This window comes from Acartia tonsa, chromosome 9, assembly GCF_053477335.1.
Source record: "Acartia tonsa isolate MP-2025a chromosome 9, ASM5347733v1, whole genome shotgun sequence".
In the NCBI taxonomy this organism is placed as follows: Eukaryota; Metazoa; Arthropoda; class Copepoda; order Calanoida; family Acartiidae; genus Acartia; species Acartia tonsa.
In genome coordinates this window covers 13,482,736-13,497,235 of record NC_137268.1, presented here as the reverse complement: position 1 = coordinate 13,497,235, position 14,500 = coordinate 13,482,736, and the positions used below count along the sequence as shown (strand labels likewise).

At 30.4% G+C, this 14,500-nt stretch overlaps 2 protein-coding genes across 3 annotated transcripts in view; both read right to left on the bottom strand.

Annotated features, from left to right (window-relative positions):
* The window catches only part of LOC145328255 (uncharacterized), an 80,758-nt gene that overhangs the window by 15,471 nt on the left and 50,787 nt on the right, over positions 1 to 14,500 (bottom strand). The window lies entirely within an intron of this gene.
* Positions 6,642 to 11,855, bottom strand: LOC145328254 (uncharacterized). Its single transcript, XM_080171871.1, has 2 exons — positions 9,855 to 11,855; positions 6,642 to 9,788 (listed from the first exon to the last, which is right to left on the bottom strand). Exon 2 carries the CDS (start codon positions 9,473 to 9,475, stop codon positions 9,041 to 9,043), a length of 435 nt encoding a protein of 144 aa, XP_080027997.1. The 5' UTR covers positions 9,476 to 9,788; positions 9,855 to 11,855; the 3' UTR covers positions 6,642 to 9,040.

Sequence of the window (14,500 nt, the reverse complement as noted above, 5' to 3'; positions counted from 1 at the left end):
TTGTGTGTGTTACTGATATGGTTCTCCTTTTAATGAAGCTTTGTATATGTCATGGGAAGGTCTTTAACTATAATTAGGGAGAGTAAATCCATCTTCCCCCCAACATCCTTCTCTCAAATGCCCCTAGAGGCCTCTACTGAAATACATAGTTTAACAAAGTCTACCTCAGATAAAAATACAAAACCATAACATTTTTATACTTTTAAACTTGTACATTTTCAGGCAATTTTTAATATTGATTATGTAAAAAAATCATTACCATAAAATGATATTTAATATCATTCTTAATGCTTGAAATAAATTCTATAATGTCTCGATAAATTTAGATTTTTTTAAAACTTAAAACTTATTGAAGCTTTACAATACTATTAATTTCAAGTATACACAATGAGTATAAATTTAAACAAAAGACAGTTGGAAATAAATTAAAAAATAGCATGTAATTTTATTATAAAAAAGATATGAAAATTTGCTTATTACGTCAATTTAAATTTATCATAATATGCAACTATTAACTTTCACTTTTAATACAAGGTCGATCAAATGCAAAAAAAGTACATCCAATAAAATGAAGTAGTAACGATTTTTAAATCATTTAGAAAACCATTTAATGAACAGAAGTTGCTTAAATACTTTATGAGGTAAGAAAATTATTATTTTGATAAAAAGAAAGAAAAACAGTAAATGTATGATAGTACAAAAGTAAAATCAGAGAGTGAGGGGAAATGCATATCTATTCTTGTAAAGATGCTTCTCATCTTATATAAAGTACAAATCATAATTGCATTATAAACAAATATAGACTTTAACCTTAACTTAAGTGATAAGAAAATAAACGAATAATTTAAAAACATTACACATTAACTTGCACATTTTAGCATTTTTAATTTGTTGCATTTTGATGAACTCATAATAATTCAAAATTTTTACAGAAATCATTAAAAAATATCAAAATAAGTTAACTGTTTTTGACGAATTAAAGAATTTTATCAAACTTTATTTATTTATTAAAAAAACTTTTTATGTAATTTTTTTAAGCTTTTTGGAATTAAAAGCCATCGTTTTTTTTCCAACAGAAATTTAATTCAGAGTTACATTTGATCAGTTTTTAAAGATTTTTATTTTTCCAGCATTGGTTTTTACAATTATTTAAATTCATGAATAGAGTCATCTTTTATATACAAAAAAATAAAGAAAATATCAGCAGTTTTTGAGAACTTATTTCTTGAAAACTTTTGAGGATTTTCGGCTGAAAAAAATATTTAAAAACTGTGACAGAAGACACAATAAATCAGATGGTTAAAAAGCCTGAAGGCAATTAGAAAATTGATCACTTCTGTTTCTACCACCGCGATGTCCATTCAAAACATCCAATAAAATAAATACGAAATACGAAATAGTTAGCTATAAAGTAGCTGTGCTACTAATTTGAGTATCATTGGTATGTATATAACACATGTCCTTTAGTCTATGGTAAAATATCTTAACAGTTTGCTAATGTAAAATTTTGCTAAACTGCCAAATAACTTTTATAATGCTTTGACTATTATCTGTGTGTGTATCTATGTCTGTACATCCCATTGTGGTCCCAGCTATTAAAGGCTTTCTAAACTAATTTTAGGACAGGACTGTAGAGACGGATTAATTGAAGATATATTAATATTCCCTCAAAATATCCTCTTTATTGATGGAAAAATAATGAAATTTAAACCCTTTAATATAATGCTTTTTATTGTCTTTTTTAATATACTTTTCCTTAAACCCTAGAAATAAAAGCAAAACACTTTTAGCTACTTATCTTCAACGTACTTTTTCCCCTATAGCTACGGGAAATTGACATTGAAATTACAAAAAAAGACCATATTTCAATAGGCCTTTAATGTACATAATGCAAAAGTGATTTTTAGTTAATAATAGAAATAACAAACGATTATGTCAACCTCTTTATTGCAAAATTATATTTGAGCACAGTTTATGACAGGCCAATAGCAAGAAAGAACGGTAATACTAAGGCGGCCCTAGTTATAGAATAGCTTCGCTTCTATAAACGACTTACACCCTGAGAACTAATGAGTACAAATGAAAACATGACTTAAGACACATTTTTGTCTTGCACTGTGTTCCAGAATATTTATATTTCAGAGGATTCAAACAAACTTAATGTTATTATGTGTTTTTATGTGTATAGATCTTTAATAGTAGTGTTCATTTTCAATGGCTATTTACTCAGTAAAAAAACTGTCGTAATTTTGAAATGGTTAAGTTGCTGGACAAAGTGTCTCAAAAATAAGCTTTGTGACGTCATAAAAATAAGGGCATATCGTTCTCTTTTTTGGGGGTTTTCTTTACCATTTTTCCTCTCATCTCCCTCATTTTTTTGACGCCACATGGCTTATTTTAGAGACACTTTTTCAGCTAAAATGGTTAGTCTAAAATTTTTTTTCCCTCGTAATCCTCCAAGTTTAGGATCCTAGTAGACGAATAGGTAGCTAATCTATCAACATGATCAGATATTTCTCTACCTATATACATGTATACCTTCCTTATCCTGCTATTTAATGGCATTGGCTATTATGTATTAAGTTCTTTGTTAAATAAGATATGTATCTATTTATGTATGTATGTGAATATAAAATTGTAACAGTGCAAATTGCGAGTTAGGGATGTGAGAAAACTAGGTTTTTTTTAGAAGTTGAGCTACTCTATAAATAACCTATGGACATAATTGTCCTTGTTTAATACAGATTTTTCGTGCAAGGTATGATATTGAGAAACAGGGCTCGGCAGCCTCACCTCAGCAGCGTGTAAGCCTTAGTGAAATAGTCATATTATAACTTTAAAATTAAGCTGGATGTCTAAATCTGTTCCTAAACAGACAGTTCATTTTTTGATTTTTTGCACACAAGGTCGTTAGAATCAGAGGCTTATGCGCGGCTGCCGAGCCCTGTCAATGAGAAGTGTCTGAATCACGCTGTGATATTACAATGATATTACAAGCACAAAAACCGTGTCAACATTATTTACTACAAACAAGGGCTTTGAATAATTTATCTGGAAAAAAATCCAGTAGATCAATGCTAAATCAGTGGCGTGCACAAACTTTTGAAAGGGGGTTGTAGGCCTTGATGGGATTAAGAAAAGATAAAGGTAGTTCATGTCAATATAAAGGAATGTTGCCACCTCCCTATGAAAAATACTATAATAAATTTCTAATTGAGGTGTAAATAGAACATACACTTTTTAAAAGTCTTAAGAAATTTATAATCAATATAATAATAACGTCAAATTTAAATATATAATTTTACAGAACTTTTATCCTTGTCAATGTTAACAACTAACTTTTTATTTAGATCTCGCTTTATAGTTCATTAAAACTACTATAGCAATGTTTTTATAGTCATTGATATATTTGATCTATAGAAAGATATTAGAAAGTTAAACCCTATCTATATATATTATTACCATTCTTTTGAAAGATATACCAAAGTGATAATATTTATGTTTATTAAAATTTTAAAAAAATAATGCGCGAAGCCAAAAAGTTGTTTATTAAACATCCTGCTTTAAATAAAAGTTTTTATATTAAGATTAAGATTGAGCCATACAAAATTGCTATTCTCAAACCCCCGTATTTCCTCAATCTAAAACTTAACATTAGGCTGGGTCGAAATTGAAAAATGCAAAAATTTGGAACATCTATAAATAAATTATTTTAGGGCATGCTATTTTTTCCTGATATTGATTCAACTGTTAGAAAAATAAGAGGCAAAATTATACTTTTGCTGATTAAATAGTTCTCCTTTTAACTATTTAAATCTACATATTATAAGTATGTTGATTTTTAAAAGTTCGGCCCAGCCTAATGTTTCATCTATGCACGAACCTCGCATTAACCCAAAAATGATCCATTTTTCAGTCAAATTATAAGCTTGGTTTCTGTTTTTCCTTTTCAAATTTAATTAAATTTTATCCTTGATAGCATTAAAGTATTATTAATAAAATAAATTAAATCCGGACTTTGAGCAGTTGAGAAATACTTTAAAATGTATTAAAAATGAATATATTAACCAAGAAATATGCTAACTTTCAACTAATTACATAATAATTTCTGACGTCAATTCTAATATTATTTAAAATAATAAATTCTTCAAAGGTCAATAAAAACATTGCATGTTATCAAAATTAAGCCTATATGACATTAATTTGCTTTCAATGTTTAAAATTAAACATTATCCTGTTTTTTGTTCTCGTTTTATTCAATAAAAAGTTCTGTAGATTTTTATAATATTTTAGATATTTTTGGTCCCATGAAAGAGCCCTAACTTTTCAGCCTAGAATAAAATAAAAGCAAATATAAAAACAATTTTTCCCCCTTAAAATTAAACTAAATTAAACTTTTGGGGGTTTAAATCCTAAAATGTCTTTTTAATACTATAAAAAAGCATTGACAATTTTATTTCAATGTTAGGGCCCCATTTTTGGACATATTTCCCTTACTGAACATTTTATTATGTAGAATATTCTTTTTTGGTAACGTAGCATCTCTACAATTTAACTTTCGTCTCTCTTGCTGAAAAATATCTTTGACTTGTTGCTTGCTGAAGCTTTTAAAAAAAATTTGGGATCCAAAATTTGAATTATAAGTTTTCTAAAATTAATAAGCTCTACCCAAGAATAAGTCATATCTTAAGAACTTTTGGCAAACAAAATTTACTATGCATTGCATACTATAGTTATGATAATTTATATGTCGATTTATTGCTGCGCTTGTCAGAACAGTTTTCTCCTTGTCTTTCCATGATGTGCCATGAATTTTATAATTCATCATTCTAACCAAAATTTGCCCACCTTGTAATTAAGGTTTCAAGTCGGGAGAAGGGGGGGGGGGGGATAAGGATAGGTATACTTAATACTTATTCTAGAAAATACAGAATAATACTGGATGTAGAATATACGTGGGAACAATTGTTATGGTATTTGTTTATTGGTCAGTTCGTTCATCCATTACAAGGGAAGGGTATGAGTGAAATAGTTGATTTCGCCCGCTGAAAGTTTCACTTTATTAGAGAATATGAAAATCTATTGTAGCATTCAAGTAATAATATATCCATTAGAATAAGATTTAAGGGCAGATTTTAAAACAAACCTTCGTTAATAAAAGTGTTTTTTTTTACCTTTTATAAATATTTTCAACTGCTCTACTTAGGATTTTATTTTTAAGAATGTTTGTCCATTTTACTGGACAAGGGTATTTTTTTGGGCAATATAAATGGACTTTGAGAGCCTGTTGAAAATTTTTATTTTGGGGGTGTAATAACCCCCTGTTGTATTGGGGAAGGAAGCAGGAAACGAGGTTAGGGGTGGGGGCATATCATTTAGAATTTTACATCAAATACCTAAATTGTATGTAAAAGTCGGGTAATATGAATTAAATACATATATACCTATATATAAGGGAAGACATTTTATAGAAAAGGACAACTAAGCCATAGGACATGATTGAGTATAGATTAATTCTATATTGTGTTGGATATGTTGAAACCGGTTTGTAGCCATTTCCCTCTTCCTCTTTATGGCCTGAAAATGGGGAACACTTTCGCTTTCATGAAAAATCTTAAAAATGGTTTCAATAAGTGGGCTCGTATTAACCCCTTAGCTGACGATAACGTGAACAGTCTTAAATAATTTATTTTAAAAATTTTTTTTTTTATTTTCATTTGGGTTTTATGGTTTTTAGTGTCGTTTTTTACGATTGTAATAAGTTTTTTTTGTATTCATGTGATATTAATGAAATTTCATACATAGACTACCAACTACTTTAACTAGCTATGTTTAAAATTTCATTGATCTACATTGAAAGGCCAACGAGTTAACGACACTCAAAGACAATCAACATTTTTTATTTAATAGTATAAAAAAAAGACTTTTTTAAATGTAGTACCTACGGACAAAGATTGCATAATTAAAGGGATTTAAACGTAAAAATCGATCATGAAGCATGAAAAAACTGCGATTGTCATTTGTCTAAAGAATCTACACAAAAAATTTCAGACTCCTATCTTTATTTTAAGTGTGTTTTTTTTGTACGAAAAAATAATGTTAATTTTGTGAAAGGAAAAAAATAATTGATCCGAAATTTAAACGAAAAACCTACGGACAAAGATTACATAACTATAGGGGTTTAAACGAAAAAATCGGGCACAAAGCATAATAGAACTGCGATTCTTATTTGCCTAAGGAATCTACAAAAAAAAATTCAGACTCCTTTCTTTATTTTTAGTGGGTTTTTTTTGCACGAAAAGTTAATATAAATTTTGTTACAGGAAAAAAGTAATTGATCCGAAATTTAAACCTAGTAAATGAAAGCTAGCATAAATCCTGCCATGTGGGTCTGCCCCCAAACCCTTACCCCTTACCAATAAATAAGGTCCATATTAGCAACCTAACTATACAACATGTTCTACCTTGTAAATATTTCCATGAATGAGGGATCTTTTATTTTTTCAGTACAGCTTTGCAACCGATAAAAATCCGCTAGATTAAAATCAGTTCTCAGCCATACTGAAAAGCATCATATTACAGGCAATTTTCTCTCTATAAATACACCTGACGTATAGTAATAGCAAGAACAAACAGCTAAATATTCTTATAAAGTGTATTAATTCAATACAAGGTTAACATACAATAATAACATTAATATTAAGACAACTGTTCACTTTTATGTTCGTGTCGTGTTGCAGAGCAATGTCTTGCTCCGAAACCGTTGACACAAGAACTAAAAGCTAATATACAAAATACATACATTGCTCTCAAGTCAGGAAGAAAGGGACTATACATCACATTTCTCCCTGGCTTTAACAGGAACATGGATTTCAAAACTGTAATTTTTCAGATTGAATATAACAATATGTTTATTACATGTTAATTATCATATATATTATAAGTAGCATTGAATGCTTATTAAATAGATAATAATTGATCTGGTATGACACCTGCCATAATTTTTTTTTTTTTTTTTTATTTTATTTCCAGATCTTTAAACATTTCATATACATTTTTTTTTCTTTTTGTTTTGGTTCCTTAGAACTCTTTTATGTTTTTTATATGTTCCTTTTTTTTTTATGTGTTTTTTTTTCTCTTTTTTTTTTTATTTTTTTTAAAAAAACATTGATTAACATATAATCATTGAAAAATGCATTGATTAACATATAATGCATTGATTAACATAGTTATTATAAATGCATGATAAATAAAAACACTGATTAACATATAACCATCAGAATGCATTGATTTAAAAACATGTCATTAGAGATGCATTGTTATAAAAGCATTAATATTAAACCTTTCGAGACTACTACTGCCTCAACAAATACTTAAACATTAATACATAAAAATAAAATAAAATATGAATTAATACACAGTAAAACTATAATTATTCTTGATCATAATATTCATTTTCTTTTGCCAGATTTTTCTTGATAATAGTAGTATCATTCATATCCATCAATCCATCATTATCCATCAATCCATCAACATCTCACAAATGATATAATGATAATAGTAGTATCATTCATATCCATCAATCCATCATTATCCATCAATCCATCAACATCTCACAAATGATATAACCATACCAACCATAGTAGTATCATTCATATCCATCAATCCATCATTATCCATCAATCCATCAACATCTCACAAATGACATAACCATACCAATGCTACAACACCACAGACGATATAACTATACCAGTTGACCTTAGCTTAGTTATAAACTTAGTTATAAACTGGTTTCCACTTAGCAACTGTGATTTTCTCAAACAACACAACAGCCATTCACCTCCACCACAAGAAGCCTCCAATCTCTTCAAAAAATTGGGATAAAATCCTTTCTAGCATCGACTCTAACTACTTCCCAAAATTCACCCTTTCCTGATTCAAAATACGTTGCTGATCCTGCAGGTTAGCCAACCGAGCATCTAACTCAACCATTCTAGTAACCAAACCTGCCAAATGTTTGAGGTCTCAGATCAAAAATCAGAACTGCTGTTCACCTTTATCATCCAGGAGATTATATCTATTGCATAGTCAGGCATGACTTAAGCCTAATAATGACAACCACAATAACTGCTATTAACATCTCTGTTAGATTCCAAAAATCGACATGTCATTCAAAATACAGAAACTGCCAATGATTTTCGTTATAACAATGATGCTACTGTCGACACTCCAACCAATGATAACATTGAAAACAATGAACAGAAACAACAAACACAGAGAAAACTGCAGCCGAACAAAAGCAACCAAAACCTTCGCCATAGATTGATTCGAAATCTGATCCATTTTGTTTTTCAATACTAACTATCGACAAACACACCAGCTATTGACAAATCTACAACAGCCACATCAACTTTAAGCCCCGCCTTCTTTAGAACAGCTAAAATTTCACTAACCAGCATTATACTTTGACTGCCCACTGTATTAACAACTTACAAATATCCGTTTTATCAGTCATAAATATATTTAAGATACAATGCATGCTATTTTAAAATTCTGCACAACTTCACAATAGCTTCTAGCCCATGGTGTATATCTCTGTATATCATTATCTATCAACTAAATACTTCTCATTTTGACAACTGTAAATACATCTCTTTGTAGCTACCTGACTCACTGTGCATTTATTTGCATCATCCTGACACACTGTGCATTTATTTGCATCATCCTGACACACTGTGCACATCTGTTCAAAATAAATATCAACATAATTCGTTTAACTCTTTGTATCTACCTGACTCACTGTGCATTTATTTACGTTAATCTGGCACACTGTGCACATCTGTTCAAAATGTTACAATATCAACATATTTCATTTAACTCAATGTTATTTCATTATCCTTGACATACGAATCCTCAATTTTCAAATTAAGCTTCAAAACTACTCTCCGACGTCTTATTATCCACAACTGTTGCTTAAATGCTTAAATTTAACACCTCCAAGTCTTCAAAACTTTTCAACAGTTATTATAAATCTAGCAATCTATAAATCTAAATTACTTTTCTTCTCCTTGGCAGCAGTTGGACTGTTGATTGGAGTACTTATAACAGGTTGAGAAAGGGTTGCAACAACAGTATCAACAGATTGACTTGCTTCAGTAGGATTATGATTATCACTATCACCAGTACCAACAGATTGACTTGCTTCAGTAGGATTATGATCATCACTATCACCAGTACTATCATTAGTTGCATATGATTTGCCACTACTGGTTGATTTAAGACTCTTCTTGCCAAGATCAGTAATAGTCTTCCCATATATAGAGATATCATATTCAAGCTCAAAGATAGCTTCATCAATCATTGTTTGCAAGTATTTAATCTGTAACATCATCAGCTCTAGTACATCATGAGGAAACATATTTTGTTGCACAATAGACAGAATATTTTTAAATCCATAAACAGCAGCTCCATACATTCCAAATATGTTGTCAATCCAGCACAGGCTTCTTTTGGAGTTTTGTGCAAGCACTCAGTTGTTAGCTTCAGGTACTTTTCATGATCACTAAATCTCCTTATAGTTGCCAGAGAATACAGGAACCTTGAACTTGATATCTACCTTCCTGGTGATACTCCAAGCTTCTTGACCGCATTATTGAGAACAGTTTTAGCATCCTGTTTAGCTTCCTGTTTAGCATTCTGAACTTCAACAGACTTCACATCTAATCTATAAACAGATTCTCCAGCAGCAATTCAACATATAATCGGTCAGAGCAAAGTGTATCATGTGCCTCCACTCTCTCTCCACCAACATTTAATTCAACATATAATCGGTCAGATCAAAGTGTATCATGTACCAGCCTCCACTCTCAAATAATATCAATGTCAACACAAAACAATGGCCAAATTCAAAACTAAATTTCAGTCACCACCAACTACTCCTCTTGCGGCCGATCAACAGGTAATACTGTATCTCAACCACCACAACTACTCCTCTTTTCGACCAATCTAATTATTCAATGAAATATCTGAATAATAACTTATATCATCCACAACTATTTTTATGTATTAGAATCTTGAAAGTTGAAGCACAACTAACTATTTTTCTCTATATCTGAGAGCACTTTCTTGCGCAGCTCAACTTTTGCGCATACAACGCCCAACTCCTGCTCATCATTGCTGCTACCTCTCTGCACCACCCCACCTTGCGCATACCAACTTCGAGAGACAGTGCAAACTTTCCTTGCCAAATTATTGCCCACCCCCCTTCTCCATGAAGAGAGACAGCTCCACTCAAATATCTAATGCATTATAACAATTTTGCTTCATGAAATTCTAAGCTTCATAAATAATTTTGCTGAATCAACATCACTAAATCGCAATATATACTATTCTATATCGAGTGTCCTTAATAAAATTTAAGCTTAAACAAAAACTTAACACATCCATTATAATTCCAAGTTTTAGTAAATTTCAATCCACCCCTCAATATTTTCCATTTTATTCTGATCCACCAAAACTTTCGCAATACGTTCATTATATTCCAAGTTTTTAAATAGATTGAAATCCGCCCACATCTATTCACGTTAATTTGATTCATCCAAAATTGAGCAACACATAATGTTTCAATTTCAAGTTTGAGTGCAATTTGATTCACCACCCTGTGTTATTTATATAATTCTTCTCCTATAATTAGGTTTGGTCCGCCCATCCATACGACCATTTTGATTCACCACCCTGTGTTATTGATATATTTGTTTTTTTCTATAATTAGATTCGGTCCGCCCATCCATACTTTACATCTATCTACTTTTTGTATTTCGAACTTTTCATGGTGATTTCTGCAGCAGGTAGGTACAATTTAAAAAACGTAGCAACACTATAATCATTTCTATGACGTCCGTACTTCCATTTGTAAACATGTTGATTTGACCACAAATTTCTATATGATCTAATTATCCGATTGTATACTAATTCCGGGAACAACAAAATTCAACATTATAATCGAAGCAGTTAAAATATCTAATTATCCAATAATTTTATATGATCTAATTATCCGATTGATTCGATGTATATTGATTCCTGGGACAATAAAGCACAATACTTTATGATTGCGATGTCAATAATTTCATATGATCTAATTATCCGATTGATTTGATGTATATTGATTCCTGGGACAACAAAGTACAATACTTTATGATTACAGTGTCAAGCATCCAATCACCCTTCAGACAACCAACACTCTGAGATGCACAACCTTTTTCAAGAAAACATTTCCCCACTCTAACTTTAACGTCACACATCTCACATAGTAGCAGTAGGAACCATTTTTAACTTTGTTAGTTATGACTCAGTGTCAGACCGAGATTCAAACCTATCACCTACCCAACAACAAGTAGATGTGCTACGTGTTAAGCGGTTTATAAGCGAAGCCACTCTATAAGCAAGTTCATAAAATGTAAGTAAAACATCAATCTGTTTCAATCAGTTCTTTTTAAACACATTTACTTACAATTTTACATCGACTCTTATGCACTTATTTTTTCAGTTTTGACACTATACAAGTGTTGATGTTCGTTTGTCCTACCATTCAATGCTTCGCTTTTGTTAATGTTGTCTTCCTTGTTTTTACAAAGATTATTCAGTTCTGACACTATGCAAGTGTTGATGTTCATTTGTCCTACCATTCAATACTTCGCTTTTATTAATGTTGTCTTCCTTGTTTATTACAAACAAATTTGCTTACAATTTTTGCATTGAATCTTATATGTATATTCTGATTATTTAATTTTGACACTATACAAGTGTTGATGTCCGTTTGTCCTGCCATTCCATTGCTTCGTTTTTACGGATGCTGTCATCCTTGTTTTTATACATCATATCCTCATTACAATAAAATCATATATCATATAAATCATATATCAACATTTACTATACGAGTGTTAATGCTCCATTTTTATGAATATTAATATCCTTGGTTTATACATCATATTCGAAAACGTTTCAATAGAAGTCATATATAGGTCAAACTAAACTTGCAACATTTAACCACCAAGTCTAAACAACACATTTAGTATTAATCTATATTGCATCACCCATCATTGGATATAGATATACACAATAGACATCTCTTCCCTACACAATCCTATATATACTAGATCTATTGTCAAAACTTGCACAAAGTTTTATTTTCAACAAACATCCATAAATAATATATCCATTGTACACACATCAACAAGTGTTCTCTTCTCTCCATACAAATATTTCCAATAACATTCATTTCCTACTATACAAATATTTCCGATTTATTTTCAACAAACATCCATAAATAATATATCCATTGTACACACATCAACAAGTTTTCTCCTCTCTCCATACAAATATTTCCAATAATCATTCATTTCCTACTATACAAATATTTCACACATATCATAATTAATCCACATATAATATGTCCATTGTACAATCCAATTCCACACACATATCTCTCTCTCACTCTCTTTCTCTCTCTATCTCACATCATAATCAAATACTGAATAACAATTTTTGCTTCATTAAAAATTTTTTGCTGAGTTATGCATTCCAATCTTAAATCGCCATTTAATTGTTTAAAATAAATCTAGTTAAATCCACAAAAATTCCGCCCATTAATCAAATATCAAATATCAAATATCACATTCTACTGATCATGATGACAAGTATGTATCAATCCAAATCAACGTAAATTCAAAAACAAAACAAACAAAATTTCTGTTCTATCTATAATAGAAATTTCGTACTATGAATAATATATCACAGATCAAAGATCACATATCTATCTTCACGCAAGTACAATCGTTATTATTCATAGCACATTTTAACCATATTCAAAATATTTTGTTTCCATTCATATAAGCTTAAGAGTAGCTTTACTCTTATTTATACATAAACCGCAATATAATTGTTTTAAAATTAAATACTTAGAACCATAATAACTGACTCAACTTTTAAAACAATTTACAGCCTTTCATCAAAATTCTAATACTTTTTAAAGTATCTAATTTCAAATTTTTATCCAATTTTCATAAAATCACGATATTAACATTTAATAAAATCAATTTTCTTCCATTAACAATTTTACAAAATTGTATTCCTATTTTCGTTGAAATTAATCCATCTTCCATTTTTTTATTCTTATCTCTGTTAGACACCACAATAGTCTGAAACAAAAATAAATATATCCAATTCCAGTGTAACAAAACACAAAAAAAATAAATGCATATATTTTGATTTTCATAATAACATAATCTCATAAACTCGTATTCAATAGTTAACAAAATGTTATATTTCCAGAATTCAAATAATTACCATAAATCAAATTATTTTCCATCACAACTTTATAGAGTTGCTTCGTTTCTCTTCTTATTATTTAAACAATGTCAGCGCTTTCCAAATTATATGTTATACATTCTAACCTTATGCATGGACACCACAATGGCAGATAAATTAACATTTATCCCACTAATTCGAATAATATCAGAGATCTACATTTATTAGCAATGGATACAACAATGGAAAATAAATTGACGTTCATTCCCAACAAATCGAGTAAGATCAGTAATATACAGGGATATAACAATAGCAGATAAATTTTCGTTCATTCTAGAAAAAGTTGCTCCACAAATAATCTATGATTTGTATGTCAACATAACATCTGCGAGTTTTATTTCCTAAATAGAAATACTTCCAGAAGCACAACTTCTATACATTTTTATAAGCCGTCAAATCTATCAGATACAATACTTATTCAATTATAGATATCTTAATTGCAAAACTACAAAAATCGATCGCCGCCACACCGCCGTCAAATCGCCGTAGGCCGTAGTACATGTATATCCTGTTGATACAATCCAAAACTGTAGAGAAAATCCTTCTTCCCTGCAAATTGTAGAAAGAAATACTCGTTTAATCAATACACGTATGTCCTGAATAAGCTATAGAAAGAAATACATGTAATCCTTGCTTCCCTGCAAATTGTAGAAAGGAATAAACTGTAGAGAGAATACATTTTTAACAATTTTAACAATACTCAACTGTCTCCCTGTAGAAACAAACTATAAAAGGATAGAGAGAATACATTTTTAACAATTTTTAACAATACTCAACTGTCTCCCTGTAGAAACAAACTATAAAAGGATAGAGAGAATACATTTTTAACAATTTTTAACAATACTCAACTGTCTCCCTGTAGAAACAAACTATAAAAGGATAATTTTTTAACAACACATGTCTATCCTTCTCTCCCTGCTGATACATGTCCAGGGCGGCACCTTTTCCCCTTTCATGGTGTCCTCCACCAACATAGTACATGTCCAGGACGGCACATATCTTTCCCTGGACATTATGTTGGTGTCCTCCACCCACATGTTGTCCTGCAATGTCCAGGGCGGCACCTTTTCCCCTTTCATGGTGTCCTCCACCAACATAGTACATGTCCAGGGCGGCACATATCTTTCCCTGGACA